Below are 27942 nucleotides of genomic sequence, written 5' to 3' on the forward strand. Positions count from 1 at the left end.
TGACATCCTGCTTCTCAATGTGCAAGTATAAGAATGGCTCAAAAATGTGTCTTTCGAAAGGTAACCAGTGCCCAATAAGAATGCCTAAAAAATTTGGGTTCTAAGTTACAGTTGGCAAGTTACTGCTCAAAGATGCATGAGATTAACCGCTCCAAACTGAACACAGAGACTGAAGCACCAATATCCTGCATCCCATACATCATACTGTACAGTTTACAGTAAGTCATAGTTGACCTGGTACACATCCAATCTTAACTGTCATAAAGCAGCATAATGTTTGAAGCACAATAAGAAGCCTATTGTGCAGCACTGGCACACTGTTACAAAGGGCAGTGATTCAAGGACTGAGTAACATGATGTTATGATTACTTAACACAAACAAAATCAATGTCAGCCATGCTAAAGAAATAGGTCATCAGTTTACTCATCTTGCACTGCTTTTTTATTCTAGGATGGAGCAGAAAGAGAAAAACGAAGTCCTGCAAAGGCTTCTCTTCCCGTTCCCATGCAGTTAGCTCTGGTGTTCTCTCAGAATCTATCATTGGTCATGTACAAGCTGCTCCTTGGCAAAATCCCCCAAAAACACAGCATCAGCTTCTAGATGTATGCTGACAACATCCAGTTCTACCTCACTACCACCCTGAATCCCTCCAATCTCTATATTTTAAGACTACTTGTCCAACCTTCAGTACTGGATGAAGTTTCCTCCAACTAAATATGGGAAGACCAAAGCCATCATCTTCCATTTTGCCACAATCTCAGTTCCATAAGCATTGACTCCATCCCTCTCCCTCAACTGTCGGAGACTGAATGAAGGCTGTTCACAACCTTTGGTCATGTTTGACCCCAATACCAGCTTCTGAACACATATCTATGCCACCACTAAGACTGCCTATTTCCACCTCCATATCACCTGACTCCACCCCTGCCTCAAATCACCTGCTGCCAAAACCCTCAACCATGCCGTTACTGCTGGACTTGACTATTCCAATGCACTCCTGGCTGGCCTCCCAAGAAACAAGGAAGATAGATGAGGGTAGTGTAGCTGATTTGCTCTAAATGGATTTTAGCAAGGCTTTTGAAAAGGTCCCATATGGCTGACTGGTTAAAAAAAATCAATGGAATCCAGGGAAATGCAGCAAGATGGATACAAAATTGGCTCAGTGGCAGGAAACTAAGGGTAATTGTTGACTGTTGTTTTTGCAACTGGAAGGCTGTTTCCAGGAGTGTTCCGCAGGGTTCAGTACTGGGGCCCCTGTGGTATATATTAACGAGTTGGACGAAAAAGTAGGGAGCATGATCAAGAAGTTTGCAACGACACAAAAATTGGCCATATGGTAGATAGCGAGGAGGATAGCTGTAGGCTGCAGGAAGAAATTGATGAACTCGTCAGATGGACAGAAAAGTGGCAAATGGAATGCAACCCGGAGAAGTGTGAGGTGATGCATCTGGGGAGGTCAAACAAGGCAAAGATACAAGATTAATGGGAAAATACTGAGAGGTGTAGAAGAAGTGAGGGACTTGAGTAAATGTCCACAGATCCCTGAGGTTGCAGGACAGGTCAATAATGTGGTTAAGAAGGCATATGGAATCCTTTCCTTTATTAGCCAAGGTACAGAACAGCAGGGAGGTTATGCTGGAACTGCATAAATAATTGGTTAGGCCACAACTGTGTGCAGCTCTGGTCACCTCATTACAGAAAGGATAAAATTGCACTAGAGAGAGGGTACAGAGGAGATTTACGAGGATGTTGCCAGGACTGGAAAAATGCAGCTATGGGGAATGATCGGACAGGCTGGGTTGTTCTCCTTGGAACAGAGAAGGCGGAGAGGAGATTTGCTTGCAACGTAGAAAATTATGGAGGGGCCTGGATAGAGTTGAAGGGCCTATTTATCTTCGCAGAGAGGTCAGTGACTAGGGGGCATAGATTTAAAGCGATTGGTAGAAAGATTAGCAGGGAGATGAGGAAAGGCTTTTTCACCCAAGTGGTGGTAGGGGTCTGGAACTCACTGAAAGGGCAGTTGAGGCAGAAACCCTCAACTCATTGAAAAGGAGTCTGGATATGCACCTCAAGTGCTGTAATCTGCAGGGCCATGGACCAAATGCTGGAAGGTGCGATTAGAATAGGTGGATCGTTCTGCAGCGCAAACAGACACAATGGACCGTGGCCTCTTTCTGTGCCGTAAATTTCCTATGAGTTATGATTCCCACGTTCTACCCTCTAAACTTGAGGTCATCCAAAAATCTGCTGCCTTTGTCCTAACTCGTTCCAAGTCCTGGTCAACCACCAATCCTGGGCTCACAGACCTGTATTGGCTCCCAGTTGAGCAACACCTCAAATTAAAATTCTGATCTTTTTTTCACATCCCATCATGGCTTCACCCCCACCTATCTGTCGCCTCCTCCAACCCCACACCCCGAGATCTCTGTACTCATCTAATTTTGGCCTCTTCAACATCCCAGAGTTTAAACGCTCCACGATTGGAGGCCACACCTCGCTGCCAAGGGTCTCAGCTCTGTAACTCCCTTACTAAAACACTCCACTTCTATTTCCTCCTTAAAACATAGCTTTGACCAAGCTGTTGGTCATCTGCCCTAATATTTCCTTCTGCAGCTTAGTGTCAAGCTTGTTTTATAACGCTGTGAAGCACCTTTGGATGTTCTATAACATTAAAGGCGCTATACAAATAAATATTGTTGTGGGAGCGGCAACTTTCACAATGAAGCATCTGTTTTTTTCACTCCTTTGCTTAAAAATAGACAACAAACTCAACCTCTCCTTGCTGATCCCACTCACCTCCTTCCTTGGCAATCACTTCTTGATTCTTAGATGGAATATGAATATCGCTAGCAAGGCCAGCATTTGTTGCCCATCCCCAATTGCCCTCGGGAAGGTGGTGAGCCCTGTCAGAGGAGGCTTGGCAAGTTGCTGCAGTGCTTCTTGTAGATGGCACAAATGGCTGCCACTGTGCGTCAGTGGTGGAATGAGTGAATGTGTCATATGGTGGATGGGGTGCTAAGTGGACTGCTTTGTCCTAGGTGGTTTTGAGCTTCGAGTGTTTTTGGAACCGCACTCATCCAAGCAAGTGGAGAGTATTGCATCACACTCCTGACTTTGGCCTTGTAGATGGACAGGCTTTGGGGAGTCAGGTGGTGACTTAGTTGCCACAGAATTCCCAGCCTCTGACCTGCTCTTGTAGCCACACTATTTATACAGCTGGTTCAGTTCAATTTCTGGGCAACAGTAACCCCCAGGATGTTGGTGACGGATTCTGTGATATTAATGCTGTTGAATTTCACGCAGACATGGTTAGATTCTCTCTTGTTGGAGATCATCATTGCCTGGCACTTGTGTGGCAAGACTGTTACTAGCCATTTATTAAACCAAACATGAAAGTTGTCAAGGTCTTTCTGCATGTGGATATGGACTGCTTCAGTATCTGAGGAATCGTGAATGGTACTAAACGCTATGCAATTACCAACGAACATCACCACTTGTGACCGTATGGAGGAGCGCAGGTCATTGATACAGCAGCTGAAGATGGTTGGTCAAGGACACTACCCTAAATAACTCCTGCAGCCATGTCCTGAGGCTTTCAACGACCACAATTATTTTTCTGTCAGGAATGACTACAACCAGTGGAGAGTGTTCCTCGATTCCAATGAAGTCAATTTTGCTCCAGCTCTTGGATGACAGTCAAATGATGGCTTGATGTCAAGGACAGTAACTCTCACCTCACTTTCTGAATTCAGCTCTCTGGCAAAGGTTTGGACCAAGGTTGTAATGAGGCAAAACCCAAAATGAGCAGTGTGCAGATTCTTTATGAGTAAGGACCGCTCGAAAGCACTGTCGACCACACGCTCCATCACATCACTGATGACTGAGAGCAGACTGATGGGGCAGTAATTGGCTGGATTGGATTTGTCCTGCTTTTTGTCGACAGGAGATAAGTGGGCATTTTCCACATCAGGTAAATTGCTGATGACTTGGGAGGAGTGTTCGGAACCTTGAGCGGTGGGAATGGAAGAGATAAAACGGCAGGAGTTGCATCTCCTAAGCTTGCATGGAAAAGGTGACATAGGAAAGGGGAGAGGTATTGGGAGTGACTTGAGGACAAGGGTGTCGCGGAGTGAACAGTCCCTTCGGAATGCTGAAGGGGAAGGGGAAGATGTATTCGGTGGTGGCATCATGCTGGAGGTGGCAGAAATGACCAAGAACACAAATGCTACCTGACCTGCTGAGAGTGTCCAGCATTTTCTGTTGGTTTCAGGTTTCCAGCACCCACAATAATGCTTTTTTTTAAAAAAAAAAACATTTACCACTGTTGGTAGGTGGGATTTGTTACTGCCTGCAACATGTTGCGCTTGGGCATCATAAATGTATTAGAATTAAAAATAGGAAGCTCCAAGATAAGTGTTTGGGGGGGTGTGAGCGAGAAGGGGCGCGAGAAGGAGCTGGGAGACAGAATCAAAGAGTCATTTACTTACAGCACAGAAGGAGATTATTCTGTCCATCGAGCCCATGCTCGCTCTCCAAAGAGCTATGCAGTCAGTCCCACTCCCTGGGTCGATCCCCTTGGCTTTGCAACTCTACTTCTCATGTGGCCAACCAACTTCCTTTTGAAGTCATTGATCATCTCCATTTCCACCACCCTTGTGGGCAGCGAGTTCCAATTCATTACCACCCTCTGCATAAGAAGGTGCTTTCTTATATTCCCCCTGCATCTTTTGCACAGAACTTTCAATCTCTGTCCCCTCATCCAAGAACAGGGGTGGGGAAGAGAGAATGACACACACAGCAAGCTGGGGGGGGGCAGGGGGGGAAAAAGAGAGGAGGAGGAGGAGGAGGAGAAGAGAGAGATCAAGGTCTCTCCTGAATGGTGGACATCTATCCAGAATACTCTGCACCGCCACATCAAGTGTGTCGGCAGACACTGACTACTTATTAAAGCAAGGACAATGCCAGTAAATCAGTTTTCAATATAGTGACGACAAACTAAGTCAATAAATTAGTCCTCTCATTTAAAGCTTCTTCACAAAAATGCACATTTGTGTTGTTTTCATTCGTGAAATCAATTTTTAATGCCTTTATCTTGCGAAATCTTCTCAGTAACACCGGGCTGAGCAAATAAATTAATAGCAATGCGGCCCTCCGCCCAAAAAGGTTGTACAACCCCACTTCACAGCCTTCTGGACTCAACGTTGAGTTCAATAATTTTAGGTCATGACGTCTGACCCCCCCCTTTTTTTTCTTTTTGCTCATTTGTTTCTTCACCACCACCACCACCCCCCCATCCTTGTTTCTTTCTTAAAGCCTTTGTTTTTGTGCTCAGATGGCTACTAGCCTGCCATCTACACCTCATCCTAACACATCCTTTGTTTCTTTACTTGGGTTTGTACCATGAAAGGCTGTGTCATTTAACGTCTCCGGCCCTCCAGCCTATCACAGACCTTCCCTTGTGTTGGTCTTCCCCTCACCCGTTTCACGTGCTCAAAATGCATAACCTATTTAACCTTTGTCTGTTCTGATGAAAGGTCATGGTAATGCAACGTGAACTCTGCTTTTCTCTGCACAGATGCTGCCTGACCTGCTATACTGGTAAATGTAGCTCAGCTTCAGCTATTTGATCCAAATGCACTTATGGTACACAAACCACTTAAGAGTTTGGGCATCTTGAGAATGGCCTGCGTTAGTTTTCTACTGCACAACGTAGAAAACAAACTTCCTCTAGGTTTCCCCCCTATTAATTATTTAAATTAAAAAAGTAACAAATACACGTGTTTTCTATATCCTTTAATGCCTATGCATTTTGTCTTCCAATATTTAGCTGGAGGAAATTTCTGCTCATACAGTACTAGATGTCAGCAAAGTAGCCTGACAATTTAGAGACTAGCTACTGTCTGCCATGGATGCTAACAAAAACTGAACAACCCTCATTAACTCCACAGTGCTTAAAATTTAGACAGAAATATGGGAGTGATTCCAAAATTGTAACTTAATTTCGGTTCAAATGCTTGTGCTTTTAGAGCATTACTCTCCTGTTTAAATGGCATTTGTAAACACCTCGTTAAAATAATTCCATCACGAGTGCCAAGTGCCTAAATTTAATTTCCAGGGCTAAGTTGCTGGCAACCTAACTACGATATTAGCCTTTTTAAAATTTGTACCACCAATTTATAAGCAGTTTTGCGCCGTGCACTCAGATCAGTGGGAAATGTATTAATGACAACTAATTTTCTTCTCAGGTCTGCTAGAGTTGGTGATACGTGCTGTGGTACAGTTCCACAGGCATGAAAAGCATTTCATGGCTGATCCCAAGCAGTCAGACTTCATGTACAAACCTGGACAATGGGTATTTATTGGCCTGCTCAGCTCTCTGGGACATCTGAACAGAGTCTAATCTTGCTCTCACCTGACATCCACTTAAGAAGGATTCAAAAAAAAAAACAAGCCACTGAACAGCAATTAAAAGTTGCAACAGTAACCGATTACCCCCTCGACTTGCCCATTAAGCTTTCCAAGGTACGCGGAATCCACGAGGCACCTAAGGCTATTCCATTTCTCTCAGTTATCGGATTTCTGGTATTTTTCCTCTCCATTAGCAAATGATTCCTGTTGTAATAAAACTCTTAGTGCAATTGTAGCACTCTAGGGGATCCCCAATATTAATGTTTGAAAGCCACGGAGGATGCAAAAGCATCCCAAAGCACAGGAAGCATGAAACTCGAGACCTTGCAATCTGTGTCACAGTGGGTGCTCCAATTACTCATTGAGCCATCAAAAGTGCTAGCATGCAATACATTTACAGCAGTGCTAAACACAAGGCCAAGTTCAAATCCCAAAGATTAACAGCATTCCAACCCCTTCACTGCATTTTCCAATACCCTAGTAATTATGAATCCAGCACCAGTTTATTTATTCTCTGTAAGGTTATAAAGCAACAAGTAGTTTAGGGCAGATATGGAGAACATGCTCAATATGGTTTTATCAAAGAAGGGAAGCTTTGATGTTAAGAAATCATTGCCCCTCAGACCATTTGTCTTGTAAAATAAAAGCCATTATGCATTACACTGTATTTACAAAACAATGAAATTGATTTCCACAACTACACAGTACATCTGTCACCATTAAGTCAGGACCTTGTATCATTTCATACAAACAGGAACATCTTTATGTATCCACAGTGAAAAAACAAGTATTTCAAAGCACAGTGTGTTCATTTACTCTTCTAATTCAGAATGTGCTGTACGATGACCTATAATAATTAAATTAATTTTTTTTTTTTTTAAAACATGTTTCATTAAACCTTGGTGTTTTTCATTAGTCAAGTATTAGCTACAAGGACACTGAAAAATTTGTCAGTAAGCAATGAACCAAGTTCCAGTTAGGTATTTTAAGTGTTAGTGCTATCAGATTTGATAGATAGGAAATACCTGTAGCTGAAGTAGAATTGCTCATGGTAGATGGGCCGTTAACAATACCAGCAGAAAGAAGCTCGTCAGATCCCCGCTGAAAAACAAAACAATCAAATACTTCAGTAATTGCAGTCATTTAACTCATCTGTGTAATGATCAATGCAGTGTTAAATAATGTACAATGTAAGAAACAATGATTACTCAAGCTTTAGGGTACAATCAAGTTATCGGGGTATTTGCTAGTTCACAATGTTGGGAATAAACTAAAGTTTGACAAAAATAAAGACAAGCTATCAACTCATTTCTCAAATACTAAAAGCACTTCTTAGCAATCTTCGATATAAACATTCTGGTAAGCAACACCTCTATTGGGATAAGTTTATCCATAAAACATATTGCTTATAATGGGACACTACTTTCCAAAATACACCCCCTAAACTGCCAACTACAGCAAGTTTCCTCAGTCAGTATTCTGAAAAGTCTGTATTCTTAAATGGGAAACTTGACAGTACAGCCTTTTAAAGATGTGCACTTAAGACATGGGAGGCAGCAGACATCCAAATCGATTATCCACTTCTAATCAAAATTCTTTTGATTTGTATTTTCTCACTGAATATACTGACACTTGGATAAAATGAGGGAGGGAGATTAAGTACTGGAGACGGTTTTTATTTAAATAAAAAAAAATGCCCTCTACTTCCTTGCAATCCTTAGCCTCATGCACCTTTCCAACTTGAAGGGGAAAGCTGGAGACCTGTTAACATTACATTTGCTTAACACTACCTTACAATTAGTCAAAACGTGGCACGTGCAAGGGCCATTAGTGTCGCCCCTCAGATTTTTTCCCCCTCCTTATGGGGGAGGCATCTGGTTCCTAATTTGTGTCTCCTCACAGCAAGATGAAATTAGAAACTCAAGTGTGGGGAAAATCTAGAATACATGAGCTCTTATGCAGCAGTGTCACAAAAATCAAAGAATTAGCTCAAGCTCCCTTGAGGACCTCCTGGGTAACGGTACCTCTAGGTGGTACATCAACCAGGCCAGAAGGTTCTGAATTTGGTAACAGATCAGCATAGAGTTAAGTGATCTAAGGCCGAACAGAGCAGTAAACCAGGCTTGTGTACCTTTTGGTTGAAGAGGCGGTGGTGGAATGAGGAGTCCATACTGCTAAAATTATTGAATGAAGTATGCTGGGAAGTACCTGTGTACACATTTGCTGAGCAGGGTTAAGATTGGCCACGGCAACCTTATAGGATAAAAACAACCTAGCAACATTCAGTTGTTAACAGCCATTTGCCGGAGGTCCTGGAGCACCACAAGCTCCATTTAAGTGACAATCAGCATGTTCAGCACAGAGAAAAAAATAATAGAGCATCCTAACCGCAAAACCTCAAATAACGAGCCAAACTTCCTTCCATCTTTGGAATACTACATCAGCTTTAATTTTAAATAATTTGAATTATCTCACTTAGTAGCAGAACGTGGGTTCCACTTCCCTAACATTAATTTGCCAGTTGCTAAATCAGACAAAATGCAGGTCATTGCGTTTTTCTTTTGAAGATGAACTACTGAGGTAACTGATAAATTAAAAGATTCATCTGGTTTTCTCATTTAATATTTTGTTTTGATGACTTCATGACAGTGGGACAAAAAGGTTGGGGGTTTGGGTAGCAAATAAAATATGCTCATGGCAAAAATAGAGAAAAAGAGCTGCCAATCCTCAGCAGGTCAGGCAGCATCTGTGGAGCAAGAAACAGTGTTAAACTTTTTAGGTTTATGACCTTTTGTCAGAACGGGAAAAAGTATCCTTCCCCATTGTTCACTCCTCCCCTTCACCCTTGATGCAACCAGTTTTGAGCTTTTTTCAGTCTGGTCAACCTGAAACGTTAACCGTGCCTGCGTGTCTCTACAGATGCTGCCTGACTTGAAGATTTTTAGAATTTTCTATTTTAACTTCAGATTTCCAACATCTCCAATATTTTGCTTTAGCATGTTGTGAAAACATTTGGTATAATTAACGGTCAATTTAAATCACTCCAACCACGCATTCAATAACCTCTTCAAGCCAATTTAACTATTGCCCATGTTAATCACTAACAAAATATTGAAAAAACCTTGACTTTCAAATCATTTTTACTTGTGTTACAAGTTATAGATGCCGAGATTTCACTCGGTCTTAATAATAAAGGGTGGGGCAGCACAATAGTGCCGAGTATTAACGTAGCAATATGGAGCAGGGATGGATACAATTTGAAGTCCTGCTTCATTACATTCTTGATGTTATCCACATTGATCAGGAAGAGATGGAGCAGAAGCCCCTTGCATTACACCAAAAACAAAAATATCTAGTCCAGGGTTCTCACCTATGACCTCTGTCCAGTGATTCCTGTTGTAAGGTGAGTAGGTGCTGTTATTGTCTGATGAAAGGATCAGTCTCAATTATGAGTATTAGAATAGCTCAACCAACACACTCTCTCAACTAAAATAAAACCTGGTCTTTTGTCAGAGCATCGGAATATTGATGGTGTTCAATGTGTAGAATTCAGAAGAGGCGGGGAAACTGGGTTAAAGAGGAGGATAAATTATGTTATTTACCCTGGGCTGCAGTGAAGAATTAGAATTAGAGGACACTAATCCAAAAGCAACAAGCCTCAAGTAAAATGAGATCATGAAATTTCCACTCCTTACCCCTGAAGTGGGTACGTGCCATTTATGACACTACATGACATACGTGTGGCCTACTCCTGCTCCTAATTCCTATGTTTGTAATGCTTTAAAAAATGGTTTTGTGGAAAGGGATCAAATGATGCAACTCAGCATACATTCTCTCGACATATAATGAACCGAGCTCCACTGATTCTAAGAACACCACATGAAACCCATTTTAGTGTTCTCAGCACAGTTGGGAAGGAAAAAGAACTTCATAGCACAAAAACCACCCACAACTCAGCTCCAACAGCAATGCTTTTTAATGGTATTAATTATGGCTACTGCAAGAAGCAGGAAGAAGTTTATACTGATTCAGTAAAATGTTTCTTTCTGACAGTGTTCAGGCAACTTGATTGGGCAGAGCAAGGAAAACTTGAAACTGTATTTGACGACACTACACCTGAGCTTAAATGGCATGTGAGCTCGTACCCAAAATGGAACAATGTGAAATTGCCCAGTGTCATGCAGAGCCCCCACCTGCCAAGAATGAGGCCTATTATTTTAGGCATATAAACACTGATTTTAAACAGTTGCGGGAGTGAGGAAATGACTTGTTAAACATATCAGCCTTGACTGGAAACAATATTTGCATACCAACTGACAGTACTTGGAGGGACAAAGGGGCTATTCCCTGCTCCAATTTAACCTACAATGAACTTTGAGCGCCAGGTAGTGTGTGTAAAAGACAGAATAGACCGGAGACACACAGAGCGAGAGGGGGTGCCCGGCAGCAGTGGAGGTCTAAAAAGCACGCCAAAAGCCCAGAGTCGAAGACCGGAGACAGAGCGAGGGGAGCAGGAGTAAAAATTTTTGAAAATGAACCGTGACATCACAATCGACAGTGAGAGAAGGGTAACAGAGCGCCGCTGGGGGAAGAGTATACAGTTAAGCTTTTAATTCAATTCAAACCAAACATGGCATAACACTTCGTCAATTTATTAAACTACAAACTAAAGCAAATTTTATAATTTATAATAAAGTGTGAGAGTGAGAGACCAGTATTGAGTGTATTACTTCAAATTAGGACAACTTAATGCCTAATAATACCTAATACAGCTGATGCATTATCAGTATTTGTAATGTTTACTAATAGCAGTAAGGATTACTGGTATTGGCAAAGCTTTATCATGGATAACGTCTATTAGACTCAGTGCAGATTAAAGGCTGAGTGTGGAGATTAGAGTTTGGCGTGTGGCTAGTTCGGTGAACGGGGCAGCGGTGCTCCATTTTTACTTTTTCTGTACTCTTAATTGTACAGTATTTGGTTCTTGCTTCAGTACAGTGGAAGGAGCTGTTTGGGGAGTACCTGCTAATCTGCGACATCACAGACAAGCAGGTAAGTGATTGGTTTGTGAAGTTACCTGTTTGGTGAGTATCTGCTAAGTGATTAAGGTTCATTCTAATACTAACGTTTAATAAGAAAACTTGTGGTAAGGTACATAAAATCTATAATAAAAGCAAAATAAATAATTGAATAAAATAATCAAGTAGTCAATTGAAACACATTAAGGATGGCAGGACAGTTCATGTGGCACGGCTGCGGCATGTGGAAGCTCCTGGATGCCAGTGTGATGAGGCTCGAAGAGTTTCAGCTCAGTCATTTAACCGGAGTCCGAGCTGCAGACACCGTGACATATCAGGGAGGGGGAATGTTACCTGGACATGGTCACACCCCTGAGGATAGGGTCTTCTGATTTGGATCAGTGGTCAGGGACAGGAGAGTGTGGCTGCAGCTGAGGCAGGTAAGGGGACCCAGAGGGCAGAGTGCAGGAGCCTTAGCCTTTGCTATTGTCCAGCAGGTTTGAGGTTCTTTCAGCTTATTTAGAGGAGAGTTGGGGCTGCAGGGTGGATGAGCAACCTGACCATGGCACCATGGTACAGGAAGCCATTCAAGTGGAGTGAGAAAAAAAAAGTTAGTGGTAGTAGGGGACACTATAGTTAGGGGGATTGACACTGTTCTCTGCAGCAAAGAGCATGTGTCCAGGCAGCTGTGTTGCCTGCCCTGTGCCAGGGTTTGGGGCATCTGCTCAGGGCTGAAGGGGAAACTGCAGTGGGAGGGGGAGGATCTATTCGTCGTGGTCCATGTAGGTACCAACAACATGGGCAGGACAAGAAAAGAGGTTCTGCATAGTCAGTATGAGGAACTCTGTGCCAAATTAAGCAGAACCTCACAAAGGTAATAATCTCTGGGATTATTAGCTGAGCCAGAGACAAATTGGCATGGGGAAAATAAGATTAAAGAAATTAATGTGTGGCTCAAAGACTGGTGTGGTAGAAGTGGGTTTCGGTTCGTGGGGCACTGGCACCAGTACTGGGGAAAGCGGTGGCTGTACCGTTGGGACAGTCCACACCCGAACCATGCTGGGGCCAGTGTTCCAGCGAGCTACATAATTAGGGAAGTAGAGGAGGTTTTAACCTGAATAGTGGGGGCCAGGGATAAAATTTGGGAAGGCATGGTAAATCAAGGAGTAGAGACAAGGCAAGAGAGAAAGGTATTAATATGGGAAATGATGAACAGACTGTGACAGGAAGGGACAGAGCATACAAATCTAACAGCAAATCAACCGATAAGGCTAGAGGTTACAAAAATAATTTTTTAAAAAAGGACAAAACTAAAGGCTCTGTATCTGAATGCATGTAGCACTTAAAACAAAACAGATGAACGGAGCATGCAAATAGAAATAAGTACGAACGGATAGCCATGAGAGACACGTGGCTGCAGGATAACAAATTGGGACCTGAATATTGAAGGGTACATGACATCTAGGAAGGACAAGAAGTTAGGAAAAGGTGGAGGGGTGGCTCTGTTAATTAATGATGGTATTAACGCAATAGAGGGGGGAGACTGAATTTCACAACACCAGGATGTAGAAGCAGTTTGGGTAGAGATGAGCAATCATAAAGCAAGATGTCACTTTGGGAGTGTGTACAGGCCACTTAACATGAACCACACTGTATGACAGCATATAAACTAAGAACAATGGCAGCTTGTCAGAAAGGTACAGCGATAATTATGGGGGATTTTAACCTAGGTAGACTGGAAAAATCAGATGGGCAGAGGTAGCTTAGATGAGGATTACATAGAATGTTTTCGCGATAATTTGTTGGAACAATACGTTCTGGAACCAGAGAGTAGGCTATACTAGACCTGGTATCATGCAACGAGATAAAAATAATGACCTCATAGTTAAGGTGCCCCTCGGTAGCAGCAATTATAATATAATTGAGAGAAAGAGTGGGTCCAAGAAGAGTATTTTAAGCTTAAATAAGGGCAATGATGAGGGCATGAAAGCAGAGCCAGCTAAAGTGAACTGGCTAATTAGGTTAAGGGATAGGTCAATAGAGATGCAGTGGCAGACATTTAAGGGGATATTTCAGAATACACACAATAGATACACTTAAAGAAAAATTCTGAGGGTGGGACCAGGCATCCGTGGTCAACTCAAATAGTTAAAACTAGTTCCAAACAAAGAAAAAACCTCTATTTGTGCAAAGATGGGTGACCGGGCAGAAGATTGGACAGAATATAAAAAACAGCGAAGCATGACTGACAGACTCTTCCACAGGTGCTGTAGATAAATTTGTTTGTCGGGGCTGTTACACAGTTGGCTCTCCCCTTGCGCTTGTCTTTTTTCCTGCCAACTGCTAAGTCTCTTCGACTCGCCACACTTCAGCCCCGCCTTTATGGCTGCCCGCCAGCTCTGGCGATCGCTGGCAACTGACTCCCACGACTTGTGAACAATGTCACAGAACTTCATGTCGCGTTTGCAGACGTCTTTAAAGTGGAGACATGGACGGCCGGTGGGTCTGATACCAGTGGCGAGCTCGCTGTACAATGTGTCCTTGGGGATCCTGCCATCTTCCATGCGGCTCACATGGCCAAGATTGATAAGGAAGGTAAAATTAGAGCGAGAAAGCTAGCTAGAAATATAAAGGCCGATACTAAGAGTTTCCACAGTTATTTTTTTTTTTTTAAGTTAACAAAGTTAACGCCGGTCCTACAGAAAGTGAATCTAGGGAATTAATATCTGTTAAGGAGGAGATGGCAGGTGAATTGAACTGATATTTAGCATAGGTCTTCACTATTGAGGACACAAGAACCATCCCAATACAAGCTCTAAGTCAGGAAATGGAAGGGAGGGAGGAACTCAAGAAAATTACAACCACCAGGGAAGTGGTAATGAACAAATGATTGGAGCTGCAGGCTGACAAGTCCCCAGGTCCTGATGGACTTCATCCTCGAGTCTTAAAAGTGGCTCATGAGATAGTTGCTGTATTAGTTGTAATTTTCCAAAATTCTCTAGATTCAGGGAAGGTTCTGTTATATTTGCTATTTTCCAATCTAACTCCTTTATTCAAAAAGGAAGGAGGCAGAAAGCAGGAAATTACAGGCCAGTTAGTTTAACATCTGTCTTAGGAAAAATGTTCTTTCTTTCTTTCTTTTGGGCCTCCTTATCTCCAGAGACAATGGATACGCGCCTGGAGGTGGTCAGTGGTTTGTGAAGCAGCGCCTGGAGTGGCTATAAAGGCCAATTCTGGAGTGACAGGCTCTTCCACAGGTGCTGCAGAGAAATTTGTTTGTTGGGGCTGTTGCACAGTTGGCTCTCCCCTTGCGCCTCTGTCTTTTTTCCTGCCAACTACTAAGTCTCTTCGACTCGCCACAATTTAGCCCTGTCTTTATGGCTGCCCGCCAGCTCTGGCGAATGCTGGCAACTGACTCCCACGACTTGTGATCAATGTCACACGATTTCATGTCGCGTTTGCAGACGTCTTTATAACGGAGACATGGACGGCCGGTGGGTCTGATACCAGTGGCGCGCTCGCTGTACAATGTGTCTTTGGGGATCCTGCCATCTTCCATGCGGCTCACATGGCCAAGCCATCTCAAGCGCCGCTGACTCAGTAGTGTGTATAAGCTGGGGGTGTTGGCCGCTTCAAGGACTTCTGTGTTGGAGATATAGTCCTGCCACCTGATGCCAAGTATTCTCCGAAGGCAGCGAAGATGGAATGAATTGAGACGTCGCTCTTGGCTGGCATACGTTGTCCAGGCCTCGCTGCCGTAGAGCAAGGTACTGAGGACACAGGCCTGATACACTCGGACTTTTGTGTTCCGTGTCAGTGCGCCATTTTCCCACACTCTCTTGGCCAGTCTGGACATAGCAGTGGAAGCCTTACCCATGCGCTTGTTGATTTCTGCATCTAGAGACAGGTTACTGGTGATAGTTGAGCCTAGGTAGGTGAACTCTTGAACCACTTCCAGAGCGTGGTCGCCAATATTGATGGATGGAGCATTTCTGACATCCTGCCCCATGATGTTCGTTTTCTTGAGGTTGATGGTTAGGCCAAATTCATAGGTTAGAACCTATTAAAGACATTATAGTAGGGCATTCAGAAAAATTCAAGGTAACCAGGCAGAGTCAACATGAATTTGTGAAAGGGCAATCATGTTTAACCAATCTATTAGAGTTCTTTGAGGGAGTTACATGTGCTTTAGATAGAGGGGAACTGGTGGATGTATTGTACTTTGATTTCCAGAAGGCATTTGATAAGATGCCACATCAAAGGCTATTGCAGAAAATAAAAGCTCACGTTGTAGGACATGGATAAAAGATTGGCTAGCTAACAGGAAACAGAGTGCAAGCATAAATGGGTAATTTTCTGGTTGGCAAGACATAACAAGTGGCGTGCCACAGGGATCTGTGCTGGGGCCCCAACTTTTTAACAATTTATATAAATGACAAATGAAGGGACCGAAGGTATGGTTGCTAAATCTGATGACACAAAGATAGGTAGGAAAATAACTTGAAGAGAACATAAGGGGGCTACAAAGGAATATAGATGGACTAAGTGAATGGCAAAGACCTAGCAAATGGAGTATAATGCAGGAAAGTGTAAAACTGTCCATTTTGGCACGAAGAATAAAAAAGCATATTATCTAAATGGTGAGAAATTGCAGACCTCAGATGCAGAGGGATCTGGGTGCCTAGTGCATGAATCGCAAAAGGTTAGATGCGGGCACAGCACATAATTAGGAAAGCTAACAGAACATGATAGTTTGTCACGAGGGGAATTGAATACAAAAGTAGGGAGGTTATGGCATTGGTGAGACTACATCTGGAGTACTGTGTGCAGTAGTGGTCTCCTTATTTACGGAATGATGTAAATGCTTTGGGAACAGTATAGAGGTTTACTAGACAAATGCCTGGAATGGGTGGGCTGTCATACAAGTAAAGATTGGACAGGCTAGACTTGTATCCGCTAAAATTTAAGAGCAAGAGGTGACCTGATTGAAACATATAAGATCCTGAGAGGTCTTGACAGAGCGGATGTGGGAAGAATGTTTCCTTTTGTGAGAGAATCTAGAACTTGGGATCAGTGTTGAAAAATAAGGAGTTGGCCTTTTACGACAGATGAGAAGTTTTCTCTGAGGGTCTTGAGTCTTTGGAATTCTCTTCCTCAAAAGGCGGTGGAAACAGAGTCTTTGAATATTTTGAAGGCAGAGGTAAACATGGCGACAAGGTGACCAAGGACAGGAACTGAACATTCAGGGGTATTCAATATTTAGGAAGGACAGGCAAAAAGGGAAAGGAGGTGGGGTAGCGTTGTTAGTAGAGGAGGAAATCAATGCAATAGTGATGAAGGATATTGGCTCGGAAAATCATGACGTGGAATCTGTATGGGTGGAGCTAAGAAACACCAGGGGGCACAGAACTTTGGTAGGGGTTGTCTATAGGCCCCCAAACAGTAGTGGAGATGTAAGGGATGGCATTAAACAGGAAATTAAAGAGGCATGCAATAAAGGGTACAACTGTAATTATGGGTGACTTTAATCCACATATAGATTGGTCAAACCAAATTAGCAATGATACTGTGGAGGAGGACTTCCTGGAGTGTGTATGTGACTGTTTTTTAGACCAATACGTTGAGGAACAGGCTATCCTAGACTGGGTATTGTGCAATCAGAAAGGATTAATTAACAATCTTGTTGTGTGGGGTCCATTGGGGAGGAGCAACTATAAACATGAAAGAATTCATTAAGATGGAGAGTGAAGTGGCTGAAACCGAAACTTGGGTCCTGAATCTAAATAAAGCAAACTACGAAGATATGAGGTGCGGGTTGGCTATGGGAGATTGGGGGACTTTACTAAAAGGGTTGCCAGTGGATAGGCAATGGATAATATTTAAAGAATGTGTGCATGAATTACAACAATTATTCATTCCTGTCCGGCGCATAATTAAAACTGGAAAGGTGGCCCAACCGTGGCTTACAAAAGAAATTAAGGATAGTATTAGATCCAAAGAGGAGGCATATAAAATTACCAGAAAAAGCAGCAAGTCTGAGGATTGGGAACAGTTCAGAATTCAGCAAAGGAGGACAAAGAGGATGATTAAGCAGGGGGAAAGAGTGTATGAGAGTAAACTTGTGGGGAACATAAAAACTGACTGCAAAAGCTTCCATAAATATGTGAAGAGAAAAAGGCTATTGAAGACAAATGTAGATCCCTCACAGTCAGAAGCCAGGGAAATTATAATGGGGAACGAAGAAATGGCAGGTTAAACACATACTTCGGTTCTGTCTTTACAAAGGAGGACACAAATAACCTCCCAGAAATGTTAAGGAACCAAGGGTCTAATGAGAGGGAGGAACTGAAGGAAATCAGTATTAGTAAAAAAAAAAAAGTGCTAGGGAAATTAATGGGGTTAACGGCTGACAAATCCCCAGGTCCTGATAATCTAAATCCCAAAGCACTAAAGGAAGTGGCCCTGGAAATATTGGATGCATTGGTGGTCATCTTCCAAAATTCTATAGACTCTGGAGCAGTTCATGCAGATCGGAGGGTGACAAACGTAACCCCACTATTTAAAAAAGGAGACAGAGAGGAAAAAACCAGGGAACTACAGACCAGTTGACTTTACATCAGTAGTGGGGAAATGCTAGAGTCTATTATAAAGACTGTGACAGCAGAACACCTAGAAAGCATTAACGGGACTGGGCAAAGTCAGCATGGGTTTACAAAAGGGATGTCATGCTTAACAAATCTACTGCAGTTTTTTTTTTGAGGATTTAACTAGAATGGATAAAGGAGAACCAGTGGATGAGGTGTATTTGGATCTTCAGAAGGCTTTTGATAAGGTTCCACATAAGAGGCTAGCGTGCAAAATTAAAGCACATGGGATTGGGGGTAATATACTGGCATGGATTGAGAATTGGTTGACAGACAGGAAACAGAGAGTAAGAATAAACGGGTCTTTTTCCGGGTGGCAGGCAGTGACTAGTGGGGTACCGCAGGGATCAGTGCTTGGGCCCCAGCTATTCACAATATATATTTATGACTTGGGTGAGGGAACTAAATGTAACATTTCCAAGTTTGCTGACAACACAAAGCTCGGGGGGGAATGTGAGCTGTGAGGAGGATGCAAAGAGGCTGCAAGGTGATTTGGACAAGTTTGGTGAGTGGGCAAATGCATGGCAGATGCAGTATAACGTGGATAAATGTGAGGTTATCCACTTTGGTCGTAAAGACAGAAAAGACAGATTATCTGAATGGTGATAGATTGAGAAAGGGGGAGGTGCAACGAGACCAGAGTGTCCTTGTACACCAGTCGCTAAAAGCAAGCAGTCAGGTGCAGCAAGCAATTACGAAGTTAGGTAGGTTGGCCTTCATTGCAAGAGGATTTGAGTACAGGAGCAAGGATGTCTTACTGCAGTTATACAGGCCCTTTGGGAGACCACATCTGGAGTATTGTGTGCAGTTTTGGTCTCCTTATCTGAGGGATGTTCTTGCCATGGAGGGAATGCAAACAAGGTTTAATAGGCTGACTCCTGGGATGGCAGGATTGATTTATGAGGAGAGATTGGGTTAACTAGGCCTATATTCACTAGAGTTTAGAAGAATGAGAGGGGATCTCAGAAACCTATAAATTCTAACAGGACTAGACAGGCTAGATGCAGGGAGAATGTTAGCGATGGCTGGGGAGTCCAGAACCAGGGGTCACAGTCTCAGATACAAGGTATGCCATTTAGAACGGAGATGAGGAGAAATTTCTTCACTCAGAGGATGGTGAAACTGCGAAATTCTCGACTGCAGAAGGCAGAGGAGGCCAAGTCATTAAATATATTCAAGAAAGAGATGGACATATTTCTTAATGTCAAAGGGATCAAGGGATATGGGGAGAAAGCAGGAACAAGATACTGAATGAGAGAAATCATCCATGATCTTTTTTGAATGGCAGAGCAGGTCCAAAGGGCCGAATGGCCTACTCCTGCTCCTATTGTCTATCTTTCTATATAGACAGATTCATGATAAGCAAGGGGGTGAAAAGTGATTGGGGGGTAAGTGAAAATGTGGAGTAAATCAGCTCAGCCATGAACATACTGAAATGCGAAGCATGCTCGAAGGACTGAGTGGCCTCCTGTTCCTAATTCGTATGTATTCCAGGGTCTAAGACAAGAGCATTCACAAACAGACGTGGTCAGACCAGCTAGTCACATGACTAACCTGCTTGGCAACCTGGCTTTTTCTGAACTGTACAAAGAGTTCAAACTGAGAAAGACTGCTTGCTCCTGGAGTGAAAAGACCTCTCCAGTCTGCTCCCATCTTTGTCACAAACCTCTGAACCCACTGAAGACACATGAACCCCAAGAGAGAAAAGTCTCCTACAGTGAACAAGGTTTAAGAATACTGGGCCCCAATGAAAAGCAAAACCTACCTACAATCAAGGACTCTACAGTGAGCTCGAAGGACAGTAACCAAAACCATCTTCAGATATTGCCTCAAACTTTTCCATTTCTTCTGCTCTTTTTTGTCTGTATCTGCATGTGTGTATCGCTTACGCATGCTCGCGTGGGCACGTCGCATATCCGTAGGCGTTAACCAAATTAGAGTTTACTTTTAATAAAATTCAACCTTTTTTCCTTAAACCTCAGAAAACCTGTTTGGCTAGTTTCTTTGCCTTATAATTGGAAGTTAGTGAACAAGGATTCACTGAAGGGGAGCTAAACAGTGTGTTTAAAATTACACCATGTTACGGTATGACCAGATGAACGCTGAGGGGTAACACTAGACCCCATTCACACCTGGTCCTAACACCCAGCCTCAAGTTGTCATAACAGACAGGTAAAGAGACAAAAAAAAACTGAAAGTTTAAATAATAGATACAAAATTAGAGATCATATACCAAATGATTTAAGTTATATTCAAGATTGATGACAGTCTTAAACAAAGGAAAAGAAGTGAAAACATTAAGCTTTTTTTTGCTAAATTCATGCAGATTTCAAGATATACCCCCAGCATCTTGACCATTTCAATGTCATACAAACTCAATCCTGCAACAGTGCTTTGTATACTGCCAGCAAGAGGCAGAGCGCCTTGAATATTCATGTACTAAGATCACTAGTGTTGTGCACAGGTACACAATCTATGCCTTAAATGTACATTAAATATTACAAAAAACTAAACTTTCGTAGAAATGCATATGAATGGATTTGAGCATTGTTGGTGCAGACCAACAGGAGATATATTTTGGCCAGTTTAGCAGTCAAATAACCATCTTGTGTGGTTAAGTTCTTGAATTTTACAACACCCTGATGTTAGCTCCTGATTGGCAGATTAGACTTGATCTGTAACAAGAAAATTTCAGCTAATTGACATTTCCATTGAAGGCTCATGCCCTTCATATAAACAAAAAATTCAATTTAAATATTTAAAAGTATCACAAGTTTTGTAATTACAATCACCACTGAATCAATGACTTGCCAGAATCATTTTTGGACAAGTTTTCGGTACCTCCAAACCTATAGACATTCCGTATGCACCAGTCAGCACAAAGATTTGACCAATGCAAAGTTGGAAGATCACTCAACACAATAGGATGAACAGTGGTCTGCAGCATGATCAGTACTCAAACTACAAACTAAAACACAATCTGTTGCAAGTATTATTGTGCATTCGCTTTTAACTGAAATCCAGTATTGAGTAGAACATGGACCAAAAATAGCTTGAAAACACTATTCATTACTCAAAATTGAGCATGACAGATTATTCCTCTTTATTTAAATTACATGACATAATTTTAAGAAAAAGTTCTCATTTTGCAGTGTTACTTTGGTTTTAGTTCAAATTATTGAAGTAAAAATTTTAGTACAAAAGGATAAGACAATGAAGAGCAGATTGTACAAATCAAATGCCGCTTAAATGACAAAATTCCCATGCAATCACCGGTTGTGCCTCTTATGCACTAGTTCTGCTGGCAAGAGTTCAGTTCAGCCTGATCAAGTAACCTGATAGGGAGGATCAGCTGTCACTGTCTTATGCCATTTTTTAAAAAGCAACAGCCGCCAAAACACAAGAAAAGCTGGGAATGAGAAATCATTTGTCTCAGAGCTTACTTTCAAATGCTGAACTGTCCCACCATAGCATCTCACTGTACTTCAAATTAACCCCATAGCTTTTGCCTCTGTCATCTTGCTTGGTAGTCTATTACAATTATATATTGCAAGTACATAAGTTTTTTTCAGTAACAATTCCAAAACAAACAAGTTGGCTGTTTTCCACTGCCCCTACTTTCCTAGCATACTTTTGAGTGATAATCAATGTTTCCATTTCTCCATTTAATATACAACTATCAGTGCCTCCTTAACCACCTTCCTTTCTAATCTGGTCATAGCTCATCCATTTTGAATTCAGTCTTGATGCCCCTCTCTGTACCCATTCAAATGCAAGGAGCATTTTTTTGCAAAAACAAATTCAGCATTCTATGTGAACACTAACTAATTTGTCAAAGCTGACACTGATGTGAACTTTTGTTCTATTTTACTTTCCGACAATACATCATAGTATTCTATGACCTCGTCTCTGTCATGTTCCCCAAAAAGACTTGCATTTGACACCTTTCATGACCACCAGGCGTCCCAAAGCGCTTTACAACCAATGAAGTACTTTTGAAGTGTAGTCACTGCTGCAACTTAGGAAACATAGCAGCTGATGAGTAGCAATTAACAGTAATGCCATGCAAGTACCGAGCAATGACAATTTCCAAGCAAGATCTAACAATCTACCCTTGACATTCAGCAGCATCATCATCGCTGAATCCCACATCAAAATCTTGGGGTTACCAGAAACTGAACTGGACCAGCCATATAAATAGTGTAGCTACAAGAACAGGTCCAGACACACTGAATTCTGCAGCGACTAACTCATCTCCTGACTCCCCAAAGCCCGTTTCACCTATGTCCACTTGCCTGGATGGGTGCGGCTCCAGCAACACTCAAGAAGCTCGACACGATCCAGGACAAAGCAGCCCACTTGATGGGCACCTCACCCACCAACATTCACTCCCCATCACCACCAACGCACACTAGCAGCAATGTGTACCATCTACAAGAGGCAGTGCAGCAACTCATCAAGCCTCCTTCAACAGCACCTTCCAAACCAGTGAACTCTACTGCCTGGAAGGACAAGGGCAGTAGATGCATGGGAACAACATTACCTGCAAGTCACACATCATCCTGAATTGGGACCTGTATCACCATTCCTTCACTGGGTCAAAAACCTGGAACTCCCTTCCAAACTAGAGCTGTACCTACAGATGGATTGTAGCAATTCAAGGCGGCAGCTCAACACCACCTTCTCAAGAGCAATTAGGGATGAGCAACAAATGCTGGCCCTGCCAGCAACGTCGCATGCCATGAAAGAATTTTTAAAATTTGCGCACAGCACGCTCCCACAATGAGGTATCAGATTTTTGTGATGTTGGTTGAGGGATAAAGCATTGACAAATACAAATTACTTGACCACGTTAATCTGCATATGCAGTCAAATGTTTACAATTGCCAGATATCGTAATGTGTTCATTCAGTTCCATTTATTAGTAACATAGAAAATAGGAGTAGGCCATTCGGCCCTTCAAACCTGATCCGCCATTCAATGCAATCATGGCTGATCATCCGAGCTCAGTACCCTGTTACCACTCTCTCCCCGTATCCCTTGATTCCTTTAGCCCCAAGAACTATATCTAACTCTTTCTTGAATATTTTCAATGATTTGGCCTCAACTGCTTTCTGTGGTAGAGAATTCCACAGGTTCACCACTCTCTGGGTGAAGAAATCCCTCATCTCAGTCCTCAATGGCTTACCCCTAATCCTCAGATTATGACCCCTGGTTCTGGACTCCCCCGCCATCAGGAGCATCCTTCCTGCAAAGTCTGTCCAGTCCGGTTCGAATTTTGTAGGTTTCTATGATGTCCCCTTTCATTCTTCTAAACTCCAGCGAATACAAGCTGAATCGACCCAATCTCTCTTCATATGCCAGTCCTGCCATCCCAGGACTCAGTCTGGTTAACCTCTGCTGCACTCCCTCCATAGCAAGAACATCCTTCCTCAGATAAGGAGAACAAAACTGCACACAATACTCCAGATGTAGTCTCAGCAAGACCTCGTATAATTGCAGCAAGACACCCTTGCTCCTGTACTCGAATCCTCTTGCTATGAAAGCTAACATACCATTTGCCTTCTTAACTGCCTGCTGCACCTGCATGCTTACTTGCAGCGACTGGTGCACAAGGACACCCAGGTCTCTCTGCACCTCCCCCTTTCCCAATCTATCGCCATTCAGATAATAATCTGCCTTTCTGTTTTTGCCACCAAAGTGGATAATCTCACATTTATCCACATTATTCTGCATCTGTCATGTATTTGCCCACTCAACCGGTCCAAATCACATTGGAGCTTCTCTGCATCTTCCTCACAGCTCACTCCCACCCAGCTTTGTGTCATCTGCAAACTTGGATATATTACATTTACTTCCCTCATCTATATATATTGTCAACAGCTGGGGTCCTAGCACTGATCCCTGCAGTACCCCACTGGCCACTGCCTGCCACTCTGAAAAAGACCAGTTTATTTATACTCCGTTTTCTGTCTGCCAACCAGTTCTCTATCCATGTCAGTATCTTACCCGCAATGCCATGTGCTTTAAACTTTGCACGCGAATCTCTTATGTGGGACCTTATTGAAAGCATTCTTCGATGCATATCTGAACTCCTCAAATTCATCGGCAAATTAAATTTGCCATCTCTTGCAATTTTCATCTAGCATCTAGAAAATCTTTAAAATGAGAGATGATAGTGGTCTTTTAAGTAACTTTCTTCATGGGGCTTCATATAAGCTGCTTTTATATTTCAGCCAAAACAGATCATAAATGTGAGACCACCATCACACCAATGTACATTTGCCCATTTCAAGCTACTGTTACAGCCAGCTTCTAGAAAGATAAAACTTCTCGAACTACTCTAGAAAACTCTTAAGTACCTTACAAACTATTTCAAAAGGAAAACCAAGAAATATAAATCACATAACAGGGAATTTTAAAAAGTTGGGCAGTCGTAACCCAGAATTGGTACTGCAAGTCAGTAAAAGATAATCCAGGTCTCATACTTTTATTCTACTCATTACCATTGTCTGGAATCTCGTTACGTTCTTGAGCTCCATTTGTTCTCCAGCGGTGATACCTAACCCCCATCTCACATCCCTATGCTCGCACTGTCAACGCTGTGGTGCAACAAATAATTCAAAGAAAATATTGCAGTCTAACTATGAAGAGGAGAAAGGCGCCAAAAATTTAAAAAAGATCAACACTGAAGAAAGGATAATGCACAGGGCAAGGTGCAAAACTGGGCAGCACCAGAAGCAGCAATAAAAATAGGCTGACAGAAGCAGCAGAGATTAAGAGGACATAAGGAAGCAACATCAAATGGCAGCAGTGTAGGGCCAAAGGTGCAGAGGAAGAACAAAAAGGAGGCCACTGTGATCAGTGGTCTAACTGATGCAAGTGGGACAGTACCTCTGTTTAAAAAGGGAGCAAAGGATAGACTGCATAATTACAGGCCAGTCAATGTAACCTCAGTAGTGAGAAAAGTATTGGAATCTATTCTGAGTGACAGGATAGATTGTCACTTAGAAAGGCAGACACAGGTTAATCAAGGATAGTCAAGATGGATTTGTTAAGGGAAGATCTTGTTTGACCAACTTGATCAAATTTTTTGAAGTAACAAGGAAGATAGGTACTGGTAGTGCAGTTAATGTGGTTGACATGGATTTTAGCAAGACTTTTGACAAGATGCCACATGACAGACTGGTTAAAAATGTAAAATCCCATGGGATCAACGGAAATGCAGCAAGTTGGATACAAAATTGGCTCAGTGGCAGGAAATAAAGGATAGTTGTTGACTGCTGTTTTAGCGACTGGAGGACTGTTCCCAGTGGCGTTCCGGAGGGCTCAGTACTGGATCCCCTGCTTTTTGTGGTATTATATGTGGTATATGTGGCCTCAGTACCTTGCTCTACGGCAGCGAGGCCTGGACAACGTATGCCAGCCAAGAGCGACGTCTCAATTCATTCCATCTTCGCTGCCTTCGGAGAATACTTGGCATCAGTTGGCAGGACTATATCTCCAACACAGAAGTCCTTGAAGCGGCCAACACCCCCAGCTTATACACACTACTGAGTCAGCGGCGCTTGAGATGGCTTGGCCATGTGAGCCGCATGGAAGATGGCAGGATCCCCAAAGACACATTGTACAGCGAGCTCGCCACTGGTATCAGACCCACCGGCCGTCCATGGCTCCGTTATAAAGACGTCTGCAAACGCGACATGAAGTCGTGGGAGTCAGTTGCCAGCATTCGCCAGAGCTGGCGGGCAGCCATAAAGACAGGGCTAAATTGTGGCGAGTCGAAGAGACTTAGTAGTTGGCAGGAAAAAAGACAGAGGCGCAAGGGGAGAGCCAACTGTGCAACAGCCCCAACAAACAAATTTCTCTGCAGCACCTGTGGAAGAGCCTGTCACTCTAGAATTGGCCTTTATAGCCACTCCAGGCGCTGCTTCACAAACCACTGACCACCTCCAGGCGCGTATCCATTGTCTCTCGAGATAAGGAGGCCCAAAAGAAAAAGAAAGAAGAATATTAACGATTTGGAACTAAACGTAGGGGGCACGATCAAAAAGTTTGCCGACGACAAAGATCGGCCGTGTGGTAGATAGCGAGGAGGATAGCTGTAGGAAGATATTGATGGTCTGGTCAGATGGGCAGAAAAATAGCAAATGGAATTTAATCTGGAGAAGTGTGAGGTGATGCATTTGGTGAGGTCCAACAAGGCAAAAGGAATACACGATTAATGGGAAAATACTGAAGTGTAGAGGAAATGAGGGACCTTGGAGTGAAAGTCCACAGGTCTCAGAAGGTAGGACAGGTCAATAAAGGTTGTTAAAGCATATGGAATCCTTTCCTTTACTAGCCGAGGTAGAGAATATAAGAGCAAGGAGGTTATGCTGGAATTGTATAACTCATCAACTTCAGTACTGCGCACCGTTTTGGTCACCTCATTACAGAAAGGACGTAATTGCAATAGAGAGGGTACAGAGGAGATTTACGAGGATGGTGCCAGGACTAGAAAAATGCAGCTATGAGGAAAAATTGGACATGGTGGGGTCGTTCTCCTTGGAACAGCCAAATTTGAGGGGCGACCCGATTGATATGTACAAAATTTTGATGGGCCTATTCACCTTAGCAGAGGTCAGTGGTGAGGGAGCATAGATTTCAAGCGATTGGTAGAAAAAAAAAGAGGGGAGAGGAGGAAAAACTTTTTCACCCAGAGGGTGGTGGGGGTCTTGAACTCACTGCCAGCAAGGGCAGTTGAGGCAGAAACCCTCAACTCATTCAAAAGGAGTTTGGATACGCATCTCAAGTGCTGTAAAATGCAGGGCTACGGACCTAATGCTGGAAGGTGGAATTAGAATAGGTGGATCATTTTTTGGCCAGCACAGACACGATGGGCCAAGTGGCCTCTTACTGTGCCCTAAACTTTCTATGATTTACGAACAAGGGTGAGGAGCAGCAGGGCAAGGTCAGAGACAACTCGGGTTGCTGGAGACAACAGGGCAAAGACAACAATGTCAGAAGCTGAAGGGTAATGCAGAGAAAGGGCAGGTGCCCAGCTATCATGCTAAGGGTTTGGGTGGTAAATTAAAACATGAATTAAAAATTAAGCTTAACCCAAAGACAGGCAGACAAGCGCAACTCTCATCACAATGCCAACTAATATTGGGAGAACTGAAATCTAAGGTGAAGGATCATTTAAGAAACCATTACACCAAAAGGCTCAATGATATCTATGTATTATATTGTTAAATATTATGCGCACTTTACATTCTATTGCTATTTTTGACAAGAGCTCCAACAGTGCTGAGATTGGGGCAGGGATGAGGCAGGTAGAAGGGGGAAAAGCTCAGATCGAGGGACTTCAGCCCTCCTGCCAACAGCTCAAAATATCCTGGAGAACTCTGCATGAGCCAATTAGCTATAAGATGATTGCAATAAATAAATTTACCTTTAAGTGAGAAAATGCACAGGATACAGTACTAAATTACCAGATCGCTTATGGTGTTATAGTTGATAGTTGAATATGGTGACATACCATTTTGGCATTAACTTCGCACCCACCAAATGCAGCTTCACATGGCCAATCACATTGCTGTTTGAGACACTTGCTGTGCAAAAAACGTCAGTCGCATCTGACTAGGAGTTTAAACGTTACCCATGTCAATTCAGCTCTCATCAGAACAGATACCACACATCAAAAATTACTTGATTATGTGACCTGAAATTGTGTCGAGATACACTGCTTGTATACCTCAAACATAAAAAAGATATGGTGAACAAAGCAATGTAAGGCATCAAAACTGGTAGATAGATAACACGCTCCCATGATTTAAAAATATTCTGAAGATATATAGAGATATAGAGATATAGAGATATAGAGATA

General features: G+C 42.7%; 1 protein-coding gene across 4 annotated transcripts in view; it reads right to left on the bottom strand.

The window, feature by feature from the left end:
* Positions 1 to 27942, bottom strand: part of ptbp3 (polypyrimidine tract binding protein 3) — a 131161-nt gene that overhangs the window by 68690 nt on the left and 34529 nt on the right. For 3 of the 4 annotated variants that reach the window (XM_068030661.1, XM_068030659.1, XM_068030658.1), the window contains one exon: positions 7435 to 7510. In XM_068030661.1, coding sequence (XP_067886762.1) covers positions 7435 to 7459 — 25 coding nt within the window. In that variant the 5' untranslated portion in view covers positions 7460 to 7510. Of the gene's footprint in view, positions 1 to 7434; positions 7511 to 27942 lie in introns of those variants that run through there. The other variant, XM_068030660.1, reaches the window with a different exon arrangement.

The sequence above is a fragment of the Heterodontus francisci genome, chromosome 4 (genome assembly GCF_036365525.1).
Source record: "Heterodontus francisci isolate sHetFra1 chromosome 4, sHetFra1.hap1, whole genome shotgun sequence".
Taxonomy (NCBI): Eukaryota; Metazoa; Chordata; class Chondrichthyes; order Heterodontiformes; family Heterodontidae; genus Heterodontus; species Heterodontus francisci.